Raw genomic sequence first — 20,744 nt, 5'->3', positions numbered from 1 at the left:
TTCCCATTGACAAGTGCAGGCTCATTTCTCATGAATAATGAAAGCTTTAGTTCTGAGGTTATTTTAGTGCCTTTGATCACGAGTATGACACACTGCCAACTGCTCTTACGCTCGTTTACAAAGCTTAATCAAACTATATTATCTCCTGTGCGGCATGGAGTATCTATAACCACAATTTGTGGACCTGCTTTTCCATGTATTCTGTAACAGCATAAATTGGTGGTTCAAGGGTTATTATGGGTATTGCCAGCTTATAAAAAAAAAAAATCATGAGTCATGTCATCTTTTTTGCTTTGGCTTTCCCTCTTGCCCTGCTTTAATACCATCAAAGTTTCTCTGATACATAATAGCTTCAAAATGGTTATTTTCTCTGCTGTTATTCTTGATTTTTTATATCTTTGGTGTTCCTTGATGTAGATCAAGTCCAAATTATGGGTATAAGATGAAAGCAGAGATGCGAATTGATTCAGTCTCGTCTGATAAGACAGCACAATGATCAAAGAAAAAAACACATGCTGAAAAGAAATTCTCCTCACTACAGCTGTGCAGCCATACAACAAACAAATATACCAAGCAAAAGTTGTACTTGTGTGTGTGTGTGTGTGTGTGTGTGTGTGTGCGTGTGTGTGTGTGTGTTTGAGGGTGTGGGGTGAATGGGACTAATGTAACCAGAATGAACTGGTTTGGGAGACAAAAGCAGGGGGCTAGGGGAGGTGCATGAGTGAGAGAGACACAGGAAACAAGAGAGGGACAGAACTTTTCCCCTGCGTCTTTCTACAACTGCCTGCTAAACAAGTAAGTGCTGTCTTTGTTTCAGCGTGTTATTTACAGTCAAACAAACAAATGAGCTCATAGCTGATAGCTGAATTAGGTGTTGAAAAGGAACACACATTTAAAAAGAATGCACATTTTATGTTTATGTCAAACTCTGCCTGCTTGGGTTTTATTAGTCTTTATGTAGTTGTCTCATTTCCTGTGCCAGATCCATCCCAGCACTTTCCCCACAACTCAACTTTAAAATACTGCAAGTAAAGCTCAAAGCACACACATTGTCGTGTGTGAGTGTGTATTGCACTAATACTGTGGAGAGGGGCAGGGAAATTTGGGGAAATGTTAAGCTATTGTAGCCTATTTTTAGGGCTTGATTAGAAATTTTAGAAATGCATGTTTTTGCTACTTGCTGATACAAGAAGTTTTGCAGTGTTGTGCTCATAGTGTTTGGCACATGGTGTGTGTGTGTGTGTGTGTGTGTGTGTGTGTGTGTGTGTGTGTGTGTGTGTGTGTGTGTGTGTGTGAGAGAGAGAGAGAGAGAGAGAGAGAGAGAGAGAGAGAGAGAGAGAGAGAAAGGACAGGCAGATGAGAGTGAGCTTTTTTGCTGACAAACTAGGCAACAGGACAGACTGGTGAGCTGCAACTCAAAGACAAGTAGAGAGGAAGACAGAGGCAACTATTATTGCCCCAAAGTCAGTATTTATGACCCAGTCAGCTATTAATTACATTCAAGTGGCCTCACATTGAACCAGGTCTTTATTGTTGTTTTTGTATAAATATAATTGTTCTTATTTCATATATTTTGAAAACGTCCTTCATATCCAGCTGTTTTGATGAATTCACCATAACATCCATTTGCACACATGAACAGATTAACTGGCTCAGGTCCCACCAAAACTGAGCTGCCCCCTCTTCCGCCTCAAGCATCACTGTGTAATAATATGATTAAACTATCAGTTAAGCATAATAACAGCTGAAACTATGCAGACAAAAAAAACTGCAATGATTTATAAATGATTGCTGTTTTTTTTGAGTGTCTTTTTGAACTGAAATACTCTCTTTACTTACTTAGTCCAGTTGGTTCAACTTCATACATATATATATATATATAGTTGCAGTTATACAATTAAACTGAGTACAACTGAAGCATATTTGTTACATCAGATGGACTCGAGGTTTGTAGATGGGCTGTTACTTACAGATGACACTGATGTGTGTATACAGAGTCTCAGCTGTCTCCACCCCTTTCTTTGGTCTGTCTGGCTCTCTGGAATAGTTAGTAGGTTTTACAGGGACCGATAAAAAGTCATTTCCACTTGGCTGCTTTACAAAATCCCTAATTACAAAGTCAACAGCAACGATCACACACACACACACACACACACACACACACACACACACACACACACACACACACACATTCACTAGCTCTCAAGCCTTCAACCCCAATCTTCCTCACTTCTAATAATTTGGTCAGAATCCAAACTCAAAGCACACATGGCTTTTCAGATTAAAAAAAAAAACATAACCAACATACTGCAGGAATTTCTAGTGTTAGTTGTTTATTATGAGGCATGTGTGTTGGTCTGCTATGCCAGAATAGAGCAGCACCTTGTTGATGAGATGAGATGTGATGAGGAAGCAAAGATGATCCCAACAATGACCCTGCTATCTTTATAGAAAAAAAACAGGATCAGGCTGTCGTGCCACAGTAACCATGGAAACCATTGTGCACCATACAAACATTCTGAAGGTACATTCAGACTGAACACAAAATGAATTTTAACCTTGCTTTATTTGAACAAATTTTGACCACAAGAGTGGGTTTGCAATCAGTGTGTGTGTACATAGAAGAACTTCAGTGCCAAAATACTGCCGAACATTATAAAAAAATATAGTGCTGATAGTTCCAAATGTTATAAAACTCACACTAATAGTTGATTTTAGACGTGCAATGAATGTACAGGACAGATCAACAGAGACATATTGTACAATTACAATGACTGATAAAATGACAAAATGAATCACAATGAATGATAAAATGACAATGAATCACAATGACTGATAAAATGACAATGAATTACAATGACTGATAAAATGACAATGAATTACAATGAATGATAAAATGATTACAGTAGTACAGTAATAATATATGTAGTGGACGTCATGCAGGACCACAGCAGCAGCCACGATCCACGAGAACCTGCTGGACGACAGAGCACAGAAACTCCAGGGAAGTTTAGTTAGTGACATGATTAATGAGACATGTATGTTTACAGATGAAGATGGAGAGGATTTGAGTAGAGTTTTCACTAAAAGGAGATGTGACTACATCTTCAACCAATACCGTGCCTGACTAGGCTTAACCCTGAAAGAGAGAGAGAGGAGGGAGGGGGAGTCCCCCGGCAGTCTAATCCTATGGCAGCCTAACTAAGGGATGACCTGAACCAGCCCTAACTATAAGCTTTATCAAAAAGGAAAGTCTTAAGTCTATTCTTAAAGGTGTTGACCGTGTCTGCCTCCAGAACCCAGAATGGTAGTTTGTTCCACAGAAGAGGAGCCTGATAGCTGAAAGCTCTGGCTCCCAATCTACTTTTGGACACTATAGGAACCACAAGGAACCCAGCGTCCTGAGAGCGCAGTGTTCTAGAGGGGTAATAAGGTATTATGAGCTCTTTTAGATAAGATGGTGCCTGACCATGAAGAGCTTTGTAAGTAAGGAGAAGAATTTTAAATTCTATTCTAGATTTAATAGGCAGCCAATGCAAGGAAGCCAAAATGGGAGAGATGTGATCTCTGATCTTGGTTCCTGTCAGAACACGTGCAGCAGCATTCTGAATTAACTGCAAAGTCCTAAGAGACTTATTAGAGCAGCCTGATAACAAAGAGTTACAATAGTCCAGCCTTGAAGTAACAAATGCGTGGACTAGTTTTTCTGCATCCGCCTGAGAGACAATGCGTCTGATTTTAGCGATGTTACGTAAGTGGAAGAATGCAGTCCTCGAAATTTGTTTTATGTGGACGTTAAAGGACAAATCCTGATCAAAAACAACTCCAAGATTCTTTACAGTGGAGCTGGAGGCCAGGGTGATCCCATCTAAAGTAACTAAGTCTCTAGAAAGAGAGTTTCTGAGGTGTTTGGGTCCAATTACAAGAACTTCAGTTTTGTCTGAATTTAACATCAAAAAATTGTAGGTCATCCAACTTTTTATATCCTTAAGGCATGCTTGGAGTTTAGTTAACTGATTGGTTGCATCAGGCTTGATCGATAAATATAATTGGGTGTCGTCAGCATAACAATGAAAATTGATAGAGTGATTCCTAATAATGTTCCCTAAAGGAAGCATATATAAACTGAATAGAAGTGGTCCTAGTACAGAACCTTGTGGGACTCCATGACAAACTTTGGTCTGCATGGAGGATTCATCATTGACGTGAACAAACTGAGATCGATCTAAAAAGTACGATTTAAACCAGCTTAGGGCGGTTCCTTTGATGCCAAACTAATAATAATAATAATAATTGTGGTTTAATTGTTTGGAAGAGATTGATCAATAAAGTTTTGACAAGATACACTTCACTTTTCATTTTATGAGAAGAGGTCAAAATATTTTTATTCCAACTTCATGTAACAGTGTATAGGATAGTGAGTATATGGATGATTAACATGAAGTGCACTCGTTAGCGTCGCTTTATCACTAAGGTTGGCTAACTGGTGAGCTAGCTGAAATGGCTGCTGCTTAGTGTGAATAACTCAGTGTTTTCAGTTCATCAGCCACAGTGTGATGAAATGTGAAGAGGAACATGTGAAATGTTGTGCAGGACAAACAGATAAATATAGCAACTTTTAACAACAATTGCTTAGGTTTGACCATAAAGCCATTATAAATAGCTTTAAAAGGGGACTGAATTCACAACCTTTCATTGTTTCTAATATTATTTTATTATTTTATATCTTTATTTGACAACATTTCAGTTTACAGTAGCCCGCTACATCACTGTTCATTTTCCATGCCTATTGCTTTTGACCCAATTGGATTGTCCTGAGTTACAGTAAACCTGACGGGTACATTTGAACTGACTTTCAAATGAGTAAAAGAATTTAAAATGGCCACTGGCTATATACGATTTTAATCTCACTCATGGGGAAAGACTCCATGTCCATCACAATAAACACTACAGTCAGTGAAGAAGACAGAAAACATTTTTTCCTTTCTATCCTTCATACAGTCATTCCACTGGAAATAACTTCTCATACCATCATGACCCTGAAGAAATCTACTTTGTCTGCTTGGAATGTGGTTTCAAGACTGATTTTACTATGTTTTTTTCCCTTTGTCGTTGTATGGAAGACGGTCCTCTAGGCGCTTACAGAGATAATCAGAGCAGAGAGAAAAGAGTCACTCGAGGGAGTTTAGAGTTTTTCTGTCTGTTGACCAGTTTTTTAAAAAAAAGTTAGTGCCAGTGTTTCAGATTAAAACAGTGACTGTAGTAGCTTATACACAGACCCAAAATTCATATAGATGAAATCAGTCCCTCGTTATGTTTACTTGTCTTTATACTAGATGCAAAAGAATTCTGAGGAAAGCAATAAATCTTTAGATATCTGTTACGTCCCTAAGTATTTAAGTGTGGTGACATCAAGGGTGACAACATACAAAAGTGACTAGTGCGGCAGCAACAAAAAATCGGTGCACCGTTTGGTCATTCACAACCAGACATAAAAAAAATAAATTAATTAAATCAATTCATTGAAACTGTGTGATGCAGACTGCAGCAGAAAGAGTGTGTGAATATGGACAGATGTGATGACTGATATAAAAGAAAATGAAGTGTGTTCACACACAGAGTAATAACTGTTTGGAACTGTGCCATCCAGTGTCCTGCAGATCATCATGAAGTTCCCGTTGCTGAGTAATTATATAACTTTGCCATAACTTGCTAATATGTTTCTGTATGAGTGGACAGAAGGGTGCGCGACCATACCAGCGTAACAAACACTTCATGTGACTTCAGTGACAGTGGCCAATATTCATTTATTATTTGAATTCTGACGTAGATAATGAAGTCACATTTTCACCGCATTTATATTTCCTGCATGAAACAACACAGTAAGAGCACATGGGGAGTATTTAGTAAGTATCGCAGATGAAGCGTTTTCTAGTCCATCTTCTGAACTTTGTAGTTTTACCACAGACCACGTCAATAACATTCGCCATCACATGATGACGTAGTCTTGTGTAAGAGCAGTCGAATTCTCTGAATACCATGGTCGTCTTCTCCTAACTCCTTATGAACTCTCCTTCACATCTTTCCTTGACATTCTGACGTTTTCTATCGAGGTCAAGGTCAAGTTGAGGTGCTTAGGAAAGGACTTTGACTGTACCTTGGGTCTTAAATAGGCCTCACTGATCAGCTGGGTTGAAATCAGCCGTGGTTAACCTAGGCAAAGGTCCTCACAAAGACAGGAGGTCACACTCTGGTTCAGAACGAAACAAACATCACATAATGGCTGGCCGTAACAGTATCCTTATTTTTTCATTCAGAGCAGAACACTCAACAAATCTTTATCAGAGTGGTGTGGGTGTGGCTCTGAGTAACTATCATTCACAAAGTGTTCTTCAAATGTTTTTCAAATGTTCAAACCCTATTTGGTGCATAGATGTATGTCAGCTCACTTCAAAAAGTATTTCAGAGCTCAGAGAAAAACACAAAGACAGAAATGTCTCAGGTGAAACAACAAAAACACTGGGTTCATTTAAATTTCTCATTGTAAGAAACTTTGAGAAATAGATTATCTGCAGCTCAGGAGATTTTACTCTCTGGAAGCTCTGACAGCCACCAAACGGCAGACACAGGATAAAAACTAGTAATGACACAACCATTTTTATGTAACATACAGATGAGCGAAAAAGACTACTGTTGTTGTAGTTCATGTGAGAGATATGGTGTTATTACATCATTTATTTTCTGGCTTGTGTCTTGGGTTTGTGTTGGTAGACACTGGTATACAATCAAGAATTGTGCATGCATATTTTAAGTCACACACTCTCTGTCTTTCAGTCTTTTTCACTGCCATAGTTCAGTTCTAAAACGATGATGAGGATGAAGCTGTCTCTCTCGCCTCTTCTCTTTTTCTCTCAATCTGTCACTCACTCTGATGTGTACACTCATTCTCGATGGTGGTTTAATGGCATACATCTGCATCTTACTGTTTTGTGCTGCAAAAATAACAACAACATATCAATGTCATGATCATATATGCTGTGACCCCTTTTAAAGAACACACAATATTAATGAGGATATTTATTTATAGCTAAATTCCTTATGAAAGACACGTGACAGGAGAGGTGAAGAACAACAGCGTGGATATACGAAGCCTTCTTCTTCTTCTCCATTCTATTATGTTTACAGGTAATCAACACTAACTGAACACAATGATGGTGACCTATGACCCAGAACTCTGAACCTGAGGAATCTGTTGTTTCAGTCATAAGGTCATTATTAGCATCAGTATTAGTTTTATTTCTTAAGGCTGTGGCTCGGAGGCAGAGCGGGTCGTCCACTAATCAGAAGATTGGTGGTTCGATCCCCTCCAGTCCTTGGGCAAAATACTGAACTCCAAAGTGCTCCCGAAGGCTGTGCCATCAGTGTGTGAATGTGTATGAATGGTTATCTCCTCAAACTGATGAGCAGTTGGCACCTTGCATAGTAGCCAATGCCATCAGTGTATGAATGTGTGTGAATGGGTGAATGAAATATGTAGTATAAAAGCACTTTGAGTGGTCGGAAGACTAGAAAGGAGATATATAAGTACAGTCCATTTACCATTTAAAGCTGTTATGTAGTTTTGTGTAGTGAAATCCTCTGCCTCATTTGTCCCATCATTTCACAGTCCTCTCTGCTCAGCAGCTTTATTTTTAAAGCATCAGCATCTGTCCATACATACACAAAGATCTGGTTGACTGAGGTCTTGATGATTTTAAGCTTTATTGCCATTAATATTTTTTTCATCCCTGATGTTGCTGCTTTGGTGGATCCTGGAAAAGCTTGCAGTGGTTCCTCATGGGATGCTGCTATGGTTCTTTTCAACTCCAGTCCCTGGACAGGTTATTAGAGCTGCAGTGCATAATTGCAGCCTGGTTGGTGTGTGAAACATCCACTCACCATGCTCCACCAGCTTTCCCTGCACTGTGTCTTAAAAAGACAGGAATAAAACGTTTTGTCTGAAAAATATATTATATAATAGATGTGTCTGAATGAAATGAGAATTTTGAATTTGTTGAGGAGGCACTATATACCTTTAAACCATCACATTTCACTGTGTACTGAGCTTAAATGCTCATTCTTAACCTTGGAAACCATTTGACAAAAGATTTTTGTCAGGTCACCTCTCATGGCCTCCATCAGCTAATTGAATTTGCTCATATATTTTTTTTTCTTTAATTTCAATACAGTCAATATTATATCATCATTAAATAAGAAAAGAAACAATAACAACACCAACCCACCACCTTAGCTATTTAAGCCTATAATATATGAACATAACTGGTAGCTGATATGTTCTGTGATCCTAACATTTTTACTTCATGTAAGAGGTCTGAAAGTTGAATTTGTAAAACAGTGCATGTGCTTGTTTTCTTGTGTAAAGACAGCCAGTGTCATGAAGTCCCCTGTTGGGTTGTTATGAGCTGTGATGGTGGTGGTGAGAGGAACAGATAATGATTTCACATGAAATAACCCCATGGTGAAGGTCAACATTTAATGGTTACCACTTATGATGATGTGAACCTTTTTAATGTTGATTGCCTCACTGCTGTGTGTTTGTACAGGATGAGGGCTGCGTTGCTGCTGCTGCTGTTAGTCACTCTCATCAGCATTAAAACTGGAGCTGGAGGGAAAAACAAGAAAGGTAACATTCTCTCTTTTTCCCTCCTTGCTCTCACTCTTTGTATATTTTCTTTTACTATAAATATATATTATTATATTGTTTATTGTTATGTACAATGAAGCTGAGGGCATTCATTCATTATGATTTATATACCATTTAATTTATCCCTTTACACAATTATTTCAAAGTCTATGTGACATGGGCACAGTGGAGGTTGGTGCATCAATTTTTGAGCCAATAGTCTCAAGCAATAAATAATGACTCATGGATGCTGACTTTCACATTTGTAAGTGTTGCTCAGGTTATTGGCTTAAATTTGTTTTCATGGCAGGTCCAAGTGGCCAGCAGTCACTAGCAGACTGGCTGAACTGGGCAGTTCAGACTGGTCACATGTAGCATAGCCATTAAATCTGTGGATTACACACTGAAATAAAATTTGACATGATGCATGTCTGAAATAATAAGTTAATATAAACCTTTATTCTGTCTTCAGAGAAAAACAAACCCTCCCAGTCCGGGTCAGAATGCACTGACTGGCGCTATGGCAACTGTGTCCCTAGCAACGGGGACTGTGGAGCAGGGTTTAGAGAGGGGTCATGTGACCAGCAAAACAAGAAGATGAAATGTAAAGTACCTTGCAACTGGAAAAAACTATTTGGAGGTAACACGCTTGCACATGGCAACACACACACACACACACACACACACACACATAATGATTGGATGGATGGATACAGTGGAGGTGAAATTAAGGAAATAAATTAAATAATAAATTGTATATTTTAAAGAGTAACATGCTAATAAAATGAATACATTGAATTGAATGTACTCTATTCAAGAATATTGGGGTGGTGGAATCAACATTACAAGCACCTTGTCGAGGAAATCATCAAGTCCAGTTAAGAAGTTTGCTGTGGTGGTGTGTTTATTCCTAAAGCATGCCGGCACACTTTTGAACTGACGGTCACAGAGGGTATCTGATCCAGTGAGTTGACCCAGAGCAAATGAAGAGGAACACTTTTATACAGACAACAGCCATACAACAAAGGGTAGATGGAGAGGAGGGGGATGTGTCACAAAAGGTAGACATTTACATGAGGTCTGGAAGTTGGAGCCAGACAGACAAAAGGTAAAAATACACATTTGGTATGTGAGGAAAGTTCACTGAGTTAAACAATGGTGTTGGGGTGATTCCTAGATATTGTTTGGTTACTCAATTAGCAGGTCCACGCTGCCCCCAAAATGTGTATTACCTTGATCAAGGGATCAGATCAGTAGGGGTTACAGGCTAGGCCCAGATGGATACTGGCTGGCTTCAAGTTTTCTATTTGTCAATATACATTTTCTTCATCAACCTTTAACATATGATGCAATGCAGTGCAGCAGCATAACTCTGTCTGTGTAGCTATGATGCAAATTGTGGTGTCACTGTGATGGGTTAATCTGCAGGTTGGCATGCATTGTTCTCATTTGTCTTATTTCATTTGTCTTACATCACTTCTACAGTACAGGAAAACAAACTACTTCACATGCAGCTTGATCTTGAAGTTCTCAAATCAGATGGAACATACTGGATCATGGGCAGCATAATGTTAGCAAAGAGGTTTTAAAATTTTTATTGCATTATTACATAAAAATGTCTCAACACACTTGACGATGAAAAGAACAAAAGTACTAACAGACTGCAAACTTCAGAATATATTAAAATGAAAACAGGTCGTAGTAAATTCTATAATACAGAAGAGATTACAGACTAAATGATCCGTTGTGAGTGAAAAAACTTACAATAGGCAGACAAAGAAATATATGAATCCAAATTTTAGTATCTGATGAAGCGAAAATGTGTAGATTGGGTGGTGAAAAGCTGACATGACAGTCTACTTGTGAGCTTCAAATGACAATGAAGGGTCAAGTATGACACCAAGACTTTTTCCTGTAACATTCTGATGGAATACACAACCATAAACATTCAGAGAAACATCTTTGAATACATGTTTATGTTTGGCTGGTGAAGCTACACATTTCAGTTTTATCTGAGTTTACCAAAAGTAAGTAACAAGCAAGACTGATTCATTAGTTTGGACCGGCATGTATAACTGCATTCCACTGGCATAATAATTAGGAAGAAGCCTATGGTTGGAAGTAGTAACATATAGTGCACAAACAGGAGAAGGTGACCTAGGGTAAAACCTTGAGGTATACCAGATGTACTTGTGGAAAGGTCAGACAATTGCCTGACCTTTTTTTTTATTGTAGTACACGATGAGTTCTGAACACGTAAGAATACAACTTTCCTGACACTGAAACTCAGATCCATATTCTAAACTCTAAACTGCTTTCACTGCCTCAAGTACTCATGGCACTCATTAGAGTTACCAATTCCCACTGGACCATCCGCCATACAGCATGTGTTCATGTGCCTCCTGTCTGTCTCCCTCTCTTCTAGTTGACTGTAAGTATCGGTTTCCTAGTTGGGGAGAGTGTGATCCAAACTCTAGCTTGCGGACCAGAACAGGAACATTGAAGAGGGCTCTGTATAATGCAGACTGTCAACAGACAATTTCTGTCTTCAAACCGTGCCATGGAAAAAACAAGACAAAACCCAAAGGTTAGACTAAATTCACTGTTGCTTCTCCATGTCCGTGAAAAAAAAACAAATCTTGGTACATACCACATAATTTATCTGCAACTTTGTGAATTTTTGCATGAATGAATCATTTCACCACTGCTGTGTACAGTATTTGTATGCTCAATAACTGTAAGTTAGCAGGTGTTTACAGCCATGAAAGCTGTGAAGCTGTACTGACACCACAGTGCTTTGCACGTTAATGTGCTGACATTTAGCACATTTCATAATTAACACATTCACCATATTAATTTAGCATGTTACCATGTAAATATTTGCTAATTAGCACTAAACACAAAAGGTTTGGTGGTAATCCATCAAACAACCTTGTAGTAGTGTTTACTTTTCAACAGACCAGTATTTTGTGAATGAATGATGTGAGTAACATTTGTGCTTATGTTCGTCTTTTGTCCAGGAAGGAAGAACAAAGGCAAGAGGAACTAGAAATGATGATGAGTCTCCAACAAACAAAAGCATTATTGTCAATGATTTTGCCTCAAACATGACAAAACATGACTTTTATTTTTAAACAGAGAAGAGTGTCTACATCTTTAAATACTAAATGTCTAGATTAAGACAGTACACATGAGCATGATCTGTGGCATTATACGCTTTGCTTTTAAATATTGTGAAAAATATTTTCAATATGGCATTTTCTAAATTTGACCCATAAGTACCAAATCTTTCATAGGATAAATGTATCTGGACATCTCTACAGCTACTCTGGGAAGCTGTTCAGCAAGTTTTTTCAGCTCGTCTATGCTATGCTTGGTGTTAATAAAAAGTTTTTCCAGTTTAACTTTGTTAATCTTGGATGTGCCAGTAGCATCTGCACACTACTGTAACTGCATGTCCTTTCAATAATTAGTAATTACTTATTAATAGTTACGTTTAGATTTCAGTGGATTTGTAATATCAGGTTTATACATTTGCTTTAGGACTACACAAGCCACCTGTAATACTGGGCTTTCACACTGAATATAATAATAACAATAATAATAATAAAACATTTTCTGTTTGGCTTCCCCGAATTTTCACCATTTTCAAATTACCTTTTTTTTTTCCTGTAAAAGTTTTGCTATTACAGTATTATATAAATTTTTCTTTTGTTGATTAAATTTTAAAATATACTCCGACATTGTATTTTTTTTCTTTTTTTTTGCATTATTTCAGACACAAACTCGTTATTCTCGTAAGTTTTTTTTGCATTATTTCAGACACAAACTCGTTATTCTCGTAAGCGCCGCGTTTCTATTTTCCCTTTGCCTCTTTCTTAAAGGTTTAATCCAGAGGTGGCCCAGCCATGGGCGGACTGGGACAAAAAATCGGCCCTGGCATTTTGGACCAGAGCAGCCCACAACAACCCCCCAATATCAATTTTAAGATTCTCAGTAAGGTAGTATAACATAAAACTCTCCCATGGTACTCTGTACACAGACATAAAAATGATAGACACAGTGACAATGACTCCTTTTTAAAGGATGTCTTACCTGTCAGAGGTAGAAATGGGTCTGCACACTGGATAACTTGACTTGACTTGAAAAAAAAGCTTCCATATCAGACTTAGTGCAGAGGCACCTGTTTCACTGTTGATTAATGAGAATACATTCAAGACTGTGATTTGGCGCATGCCAATATTACTGATTTTTGTAGGGGTACAGGTTGTATTGAACCAACCTGTATAAAGTGGTCTCGGTTCGTTACGCACTATGAATCAAACAATACGCAGTTTTATATTTATTTTATGAACTTCTGACGATGCGCTCTGTGCTGAAAGCTCAGTGGATCTGCACACGTCTCTGGCGTAGCGTTTCAGAAGCGAACCCGCCAGACTTTGTTAACCTGTTAGATTTGGCCATTTCCCGCTGTATGTTCTTCTAAACATGCTTCTACATGTGTAAGTATGCTACGTAGTTAATTCTTTTCGCTTTTGTCTGTTTTTACAACCGGCAGTTTGCAGGAGGTATTTTATTTTGAAAATCCACCGGATTCTCTTTGCTTTTTCTGTGCCTGGCTTCCGCCCGCTCGAGGTGCTCTGTGTAACTTGACGCGTGCTGCTTGCTGAAATCGAAGATCCTCCACCATCCTTCAGATCTGGCGTTTGGAACTACTTTGGTTTTTGTATTAAGTGTGACCCCGAGATTTAATTAAAAAACTATACTTTTGAGTTGAAACAAATGCTGGTAATTTAATCTAACTACAAGTTAAAAAGGGCTTGGAAATTTCTCTTTTTTGTATCGAACCATGACACTAAAGTATCGAACCGAACCGAACCATGAATTTTGTGTAGCGCTGCACCAATAGTATTTTGTCATGCATGTGTGGTACCCTTAGTTATGTTGAGCAGAGTGTATCCCCCATTGTAATTCATTTAATGTAGCCTACTGTTTTCTCTGAATTTAATTGACTTGTTTCCTGATTTTATTTTTGTAATATTTATTTTACTCACTCATGCACTAATATGTCCTTTCACATTAGCAGCTAGTTTTTGATCAGGTAAATTTGTCGCCGTAGTCTATGTGATATTACTCAGATTTCTAAGAAATACACAGCCATGAACTTTTCAATTTAACTTGGGGATTTATGGAGACTGATTCATTCTGCAGCCAGCCTCAAGTGGACACTTGAGGAACTGCAGTTTTTGGCACTTCCACACAGACTTCACTTCACACCCATGAAGGCTGAAGCTTGGTTTTGAACCACTCTTGCTTGCCCATTTAAAGTTACTGCAATGCCCTGATAATACAAACTTAGCCTTCAAGGCTTTTATTGCAGAACATTTGCAGGAACATGTTTGTGGAACTCTCATTCATGGCTCTCATTATTTTCAACTCAGGGGTGCTGAGTCACTGCAACACCCAGCAGTAAATTCTGGTATTACCAGACTGGTTCAGTGTTTGGCTCTATATCAAACTGGTGTGAATGTTTTAATGGCAGCCAAACTATTTATCTTTTAGTCACATGCACAAAATAATCTCTTGGGAATTATTGCAGCTACCTTTAAGTATTTTCTCACATGTGAATTTTGTACTGACATAGACAGGAGACAGGTCTGTGATTTTGATGATGTGGTTGTCATGTCAATTTGATCTCAATTTAATGACCTGATTTGGCTGTCTCTGTAAAACACATGCATCATACACACATTCCACAGCCAGTGTCTCTCTCTCTGCCTCTCTCATACAGTATACACACTTACACACCTAGTGTGTCACTCTGCCTTTGATGTAGGCAAGAGAAGAAAGCTTTCATCAATAAATAAACAGCTCCCTGCAGCAATGATTTATTTCTGCTGTCTTCATTTCATCCACCGATTCACATTTCGTTGAGGTTTCACACATGTAGCTTATCCTGAGCTTTGTGAAGTCTGCTGAACTTTGTATTGTTATCTGATACAATCTGTTTTATCTTTTTAGATTTTCTATGATGAGACCCTTCCAACTCACTAACAGAAGATATTTCAATGTCACAGTGTTTGATTTTCTCTCTGCATGTTTTTTTTCTTTCTAATAATCAAGTTCGTATTCATATTCAAAGCTCACTGCCTACTCATTATAATTACACTAGGGCTCTTTCCTGTGTCCTTTTCTGTTATTTTAAAACTTATCTATTTCTTTAAAGAAAGTTTTACATGATTACCCTTTTATGTAATCAAATCATTTGAAATGCCAAAGCTCTTCCCCTAGTTCTCTGCATTTTGATCCAGTTCCTCATGTGACAGTGTAAACTGATCACACATGGATTCAGTGAACACAGACAGCCTCACTTAGGGTAATGCAGAATTTGTTTTTGAAGATCCTGACTGAAGGGCCCCGCTGTCTTCTGGAAGGAGGATTCTGAGTTTGCCCAGTCAATCTCATTCTTTGGAATGAAATTCGAACCATGCTCTGCTCAGCCCAAGCCCCCGCCCCAGATGCCCAGTTTTCAAAACAAGTCTCCAAACTCTAAGGCCCCAAGTCTGCTAACCTCCAGCATGCATCAGCATCAGCAGCGTCGGTTCTGGCTACATTTGCGCCCTGGGCGCCCTGGGCGTTTGCAGCCTGCCTATCACCTGCTTGTGTGGTCAAACAACTAAGCCTGAGCTGTATCAAGTCTTCAGTGCCCATGCTTAAATCTCTGGTTCCTCCTGAGCTGCAGCAGGTCCCTAAGGCCGAGATTCGGCAGGGTTCTGTAGGGTTCTGCCTTCACTGCTGGCCTCTAGAGGGGTTCTACTTACATTGCTGGTTCCAGGTCCTCCTCCTGCCTATCCACTAGAGCATTTTTTCACATCTGCACCTGCTTTGCTCTCTGGCTGTCCCTCTCTGACCTCCTTCCCTGCCATTGTCTAGCTCTCCTTTCCAGTGCTCCCAGGCCACTTGCCCCTTAAAATGCTTGTTCACAGCTGTAGGAAGTAAAGACAATATGAGAACAAAGGAAGATCAAAACCAAAATAAAGGAATGTGAGGCTGCCAACAGGGATGACAGAATAAAAAAAAGCTTGCCAGGGTTTACAGAATTTTACAGGATAGAAACCCCGAAGGACTATTTATTTAATTTACAGCAGTACTGTGTCAACAATTTAAAAAAGGTTTTGATTCCACACCAAGGACTATACTATACTCCATTGGAACAAATGGAATAACCTAAGCGAGAAGAGAAGAGATCTTTGTATGCTTACTGAAAGATAATATTTTAGGGTAAATCAAATGGCAGTGGGGCAAGCCCTACCCCCAGCAGCAGAAGAACATGTTCAGCACACTTACTTATTTCACTGTGTGACACAGAGGAAGTGACACAGGGTTCTAACAAAAAAACAAAACAAAAGCCCTACAGCACAAGGTATGAATCTATGCTGTACCTAAGGCATCAGTTTAAATGACAGTTATGGTTGTTGTTAGCCGGCCACTAGCACTATCAATCCAGTCATACCTCGGATGGAGTCTGTCAACCAAACAGAGGTTGTGTTTCTGACTTGTCATCCAATCAGGGGCAGAGTATTGTGGGTGTTATCATTACAGGAGGGTTTTCAGATCTGTAAGGAGCAATCATGGATTATTCAAAAAGTCACCTCAAGAGTAAAAAAGTGTTTTCAATTCTATTTGTATCAAGGGTAGACCATGTTCACTAAGCATCAGCTGGTTTGCATTTATTTGATTAATGTAAATTTCTTTGGAAATATGTGCTACTAAAACACTATAAACTAAATGATAAGTACCTTACTGTTGGTCCTGTCAGGCCCTTTGTCAAAATTTACATGCTAGATATTTTTAAATACTAGTATAAGTATAATAATATATTCTATTCATATCTAATATTGTTTAACCTGTGCCACAAACAGTGGCATCATGGACCCAGAGGGCAATTCAGCCATGTCATGTGTCACACACACTGATATGGCCTTGAAGAATGGAAAAAATGTGTTTGACTTTTAAGCTGATGTGGTCTGCGTAGACTAATGGGTTTGGGTTTATACTTGCATAAGACTGTGGGCCTACTGCACATTTGGCTGCCACAAGGCCTGCCACAAGGCCTGTGAGATACTACACCACGACTCAAGTGTGTCTAAACATTGTTCAGCAGAATTGTGTTTACAGCCTAGTGGAACAGCCTAGTGCCTGCCCGAATGATTGGAGTTGAAGCAGATGAAGAGCTTTCAGTGTCCCACACAGCCTGTGTGTGCTGGATGTACATGGCACTGACAGAGGACAGAAGAGACTGGCACTGCTTGACCTCCTGGTCTCTTCCTCACTTCTCCTTAGAAGAGAAGTGTTTCTGCAGCTCAACAGAAAGGTGAAATATAAATCTGAGGAAGGAATACTGGGTTGGGGCAGAGGATAGAACTCACCCCACACAGAAAGAACCTGCACAACCTGCAAATTTGAAGGAAAATCATTCATATTCATTCATATTAACAACCTTAAAAAAAATGTACCCCAGTCAATTTTGGTGGGTATGTGCATGTGTCAAGTGTGTATTTGTGTGTGATGCCTCATGCGTATAATCTCGGAATTACCGTTTTACATCTGATGATTATTATTCATCCTCATAACGAGACACAGAGCTGTTCAGCTAAACATGATGATGATCATTAAATCTTCACCATGGCAACACACCACCTCTCTACCTCTCTCTGTGTGAGTTGTTAGTGAAATTGGAGAAATCTGTAGCAGAGGCATCTTAGAATTGACCAGTAAAATATAATGCCATGCAATTTAAATGCTTCACTAAAAGCTGAAATAAAAATGTCTGAACATTTTACTGCATAAACTTTTGTAATTAACAATATGATATTTGTCCATTTGATTCATTTTTCTGTCTCTTAATGACCTGCTCCTCCCAATCTAGGTCAGCTCTCATGTTCTGATGTCTGTGTTCCATTTCATCAACACTGCCGGAATCGACACTGGAATAAATGATGTGTGTAGTTTCTATGTGTGTTGCTATGGTTACAGTGTGAGTGTGTGTTGGCATTACACTGCCAGTGGGAGGGGCTATCTCTGGTTTCCAACACTGATGCTTGCTTTAATAAATTTTAAAAAATAACATTTTTGTTTTGCTTCCTCTTCGATTTATTTCCCAAACCACGGTGTTCAGTATTCATTTATTAGTTGTTTTTTTCATCCTGTTCTTTGATTGAGCTTCACTGTGCATTGTGAGGTATGTGCAAAATGTGTTCCCATTTTAAGTGTATCACTGAGTGTAGTTTGAGACAACACACATTATACAACTTTTAAACAGCAGGTGTTTATTAGCATTATAGTTTTGTATCGACAAAAGTTTCTTCTGATATATCTGCATACATATCATTTAAAAAGTAAAACTTGCTGTATTGTGTCAGGCGATGTATGTTGTTCTGAAAAATATGCAGCTATTTAAATTGTGTTTTACATGAAAAAGTATAGGAGAAAGTACAAACAGCCATAAAGCATTATACAGACCAAACAATCACCAGAGTGGTAGCTTTTAGGCTTTATTAAAAAGCCACTACAGGAAACCAAAGTAAAGAAAAGACTTGACTATAATGGCACTCAGTGTTTTAAAGAGTAAATCAACCATATTTCAAACATGTTTCACTGCTATATGGCCAATGTGGGAAATAATTTTAAGTATTGTACTGTATTGTACTATTGTACACTGGTTTACTCTTACATTCTTACAACTCTTACAAATTACACTATAGTACTTCTACTTACTCCAGTAAGAGGTAAACCCTACTTTCTTACTGCTTTACTAGTTACTGTATTTATCCTGACTAACTCTGCAGCTTAAGTATTGTTCTTACAGAGCAACTTAACAGCAGATCAAGTTTGTGTTTTTGCTGATCTTCAGTGGTTTAACTTCTCACCTTGCTGCTGTGATGTTGAAGTGTACTCCAGGGTATGTGGGTGCACTACAGGTTAACAGCACTTCTGACCATACCCAATTATCATTAAGTGGTATAAACACATTACTGCATTGTGTTTTTCAGAAAAACAAATGTAGCAGATGAACACTTTTGTGTTCTTTGATCCGTTGACTGCAGTAAGTTGTCACACAGGTCAGTTTGATGCATGACAACTGTGCTGCGCTTTTTAAAAGGCAAAGAGTATTTTCAGTTGCTTTTAAGCTTGACTTCTAAGAACCTATAAGGTTTATGTTCTCTATGTTCTGCCATGTTCTCCACTATGTTTTACAAACCAGAACACTTCTGTCTGGTTGGTGAGTGGGCAATTCAATTGTGAGACAATGGAAAAAGTGGCACTTATTATTTTTTTTACATTTATATATATACTACATCTACTGTTTACAGTGAAAAATAACAAGGCAGCAAAACACACATTAAGTTTTCTAAATCAGAATTGTAGTGCTTATCTTACGTGTCCTGTGTTAATTAATAACATGTTGCAAACCACTTGTTGAATTTCTTTCCCCTGAGAGTACCTGGAACTTAAATTTAGGTTAAGGAACTGGACCCCAGAGTAGAGGGTAAACTATGGAAACAAAAGCAGAACCCATGACAATGGCTACACCTTAAGTTCCTATAGTGGAAAAGGCCTGTTTGTGTATTTCCAAAGAATCCTTTGAAGAATCCTGAGCTTGAGGGTGGAAATGTTCAGCCATATGCATCCTAATTTCAGAATCCAATTCCAAAGCCAAAACACCTGCTACATTTAGTGTTGATTTACCCTTTAAAGAGTCATTTTGTTAGCATCTTGTGCGCCTTTGGCAGCCCAGCTCTGTAGATTAAATTTAAAGCATACACAGCATATATACAGGTGATTTTCAACATAAAGGATATATTACTAAGACATTATATGTGGGTGCTTCCTTTAGCTGGCATTTGTATTATATATTTCCAGCTCTCAATATAAAACACATGTAGGGATGTATTCTTGACATAAAAATTGTTCTTCATGGTATGGTGAACATGTTTTGTTGTTACATAACTAATGCCATTGAGCTAAACCTTTAATAGCAATACAGACAGTAAATAAAACTACAATTCACAATGTCTTTAGATCACTATAAAGTACATGCTCTGTACATTGGGAGGCTTCATACACTTTGAGAGAACACAAGGACCACATCTTCTCTTTGGAATGATTCAATATGTCATATATTAAGCACAAATATTCAGAATTATGGTGTTGTGTATTTACAGCAATGCATTTCAAATTGACCTTTGCACATATAGTGTATGTGTATTTTAAAGTAATGGCCGGTTACTACCTTTGTGTTATACATTACATTGACTTTTATGTATACAGCATTAAAAAAGAGTTTACAGCGTTCTACAGTAAACTACGAAATTAAGAAAAACATCAAGTTGTTGAAGGTTTCTCCAGTCGATTGCTTCAGTTACAGGGTTCATCCCAAACTATAAAGCAGAAAATGAGATTTTGATACTCATGTTGTTTTATCAGACAAAATACATTCTGTGTGAAATCTTCTGATTAACAGATAAAACCTGTCATCAGCTTTCATCAGGTAAAACTTGATGAAAAGTCTAGTGAGACAATCAGCTTAATGAAAGAGTTGCTCTAGTGCTTCTCCAACACCATCTGATACTACACTGAGCCATATATATCAGCTTTTTAGCGCTAGTGCACCTGACAGTAGAACTCTTTTTCAATCTTTCACTAAAATGGAGTTCTACAGACCTGGAGGCAAAAATGGTGTTGATATTACAGGCCGGACAAAGTGTATGTACACACACAGTTTTTCAGTACAATCTTTCTGACTGTGGCTAAAAAAAACTGACAAGATATTGTAAGAGAGATTTTGATATGTCACTGCCAGTGCACTGCCATGTGTGGCTAAGGCATCTCCAGGACCAAGGACAGAGTATGGGGCTTTCACAACTAACTTTGAATATAAATACATTTTTGACTATTTCAAGTTACAGTCCTAGCACCGAACCTTATGGAGCTCACTGACGTGAACAAACTGAGATCGATCTAAGAAATACGATTTAAACCAGCTTAGGGCGGTTCCTTT

General features: G+C 38.4%; 1 protein-coding gene across 1 annotated transcript; it reads left to right on the top strand.

Moving 5' to 3' along the window:
- Positions 1–709: 709 nt before the first annotated feature.
- On the top strand, positions 710–12,447 carry LOC104937646 (midkine-A). Its single transcript, XM_019260338.2, has 5 exons — positions 710–795; positions 8,604–8,683; positions 9,156–9,323; positions 11,109–11,270; positions 11,704–12,447. The coding sequence occupies exons 2-5, from the start codon at positions 8,605–8,607 to the stop codon at positions 11,730–11,732; spliced, it is 438 nt and encodes a 145-aa protein (XP_019115883.2). The 5' UTR covers positions 710–795; position 8,604; the 3' UTR covers positions 11,733–12,447.
- The last annotated feature ends 8,297 nt before the right edge of the window (positions 12,448–20,744 follow it).

Source organism: Larimichthys crocea, chromosome XIII (genome assembly GCF_000972845.2).
Source record: "Larimichthys crocea isolate SSNF chromosome XIII, L_crocea_2.0, whole genome shotgun sequence".
In the NCBI taxonomy this organism is placed as follows: Eukaryota; Metazoa; Chordata; class Actinopteri; family Sciaenidae; genus Larimichthys; species Larimichthys crocea.
This window is presented reverse-complemented; position numbering and strand designations above follow the sequence as displayed.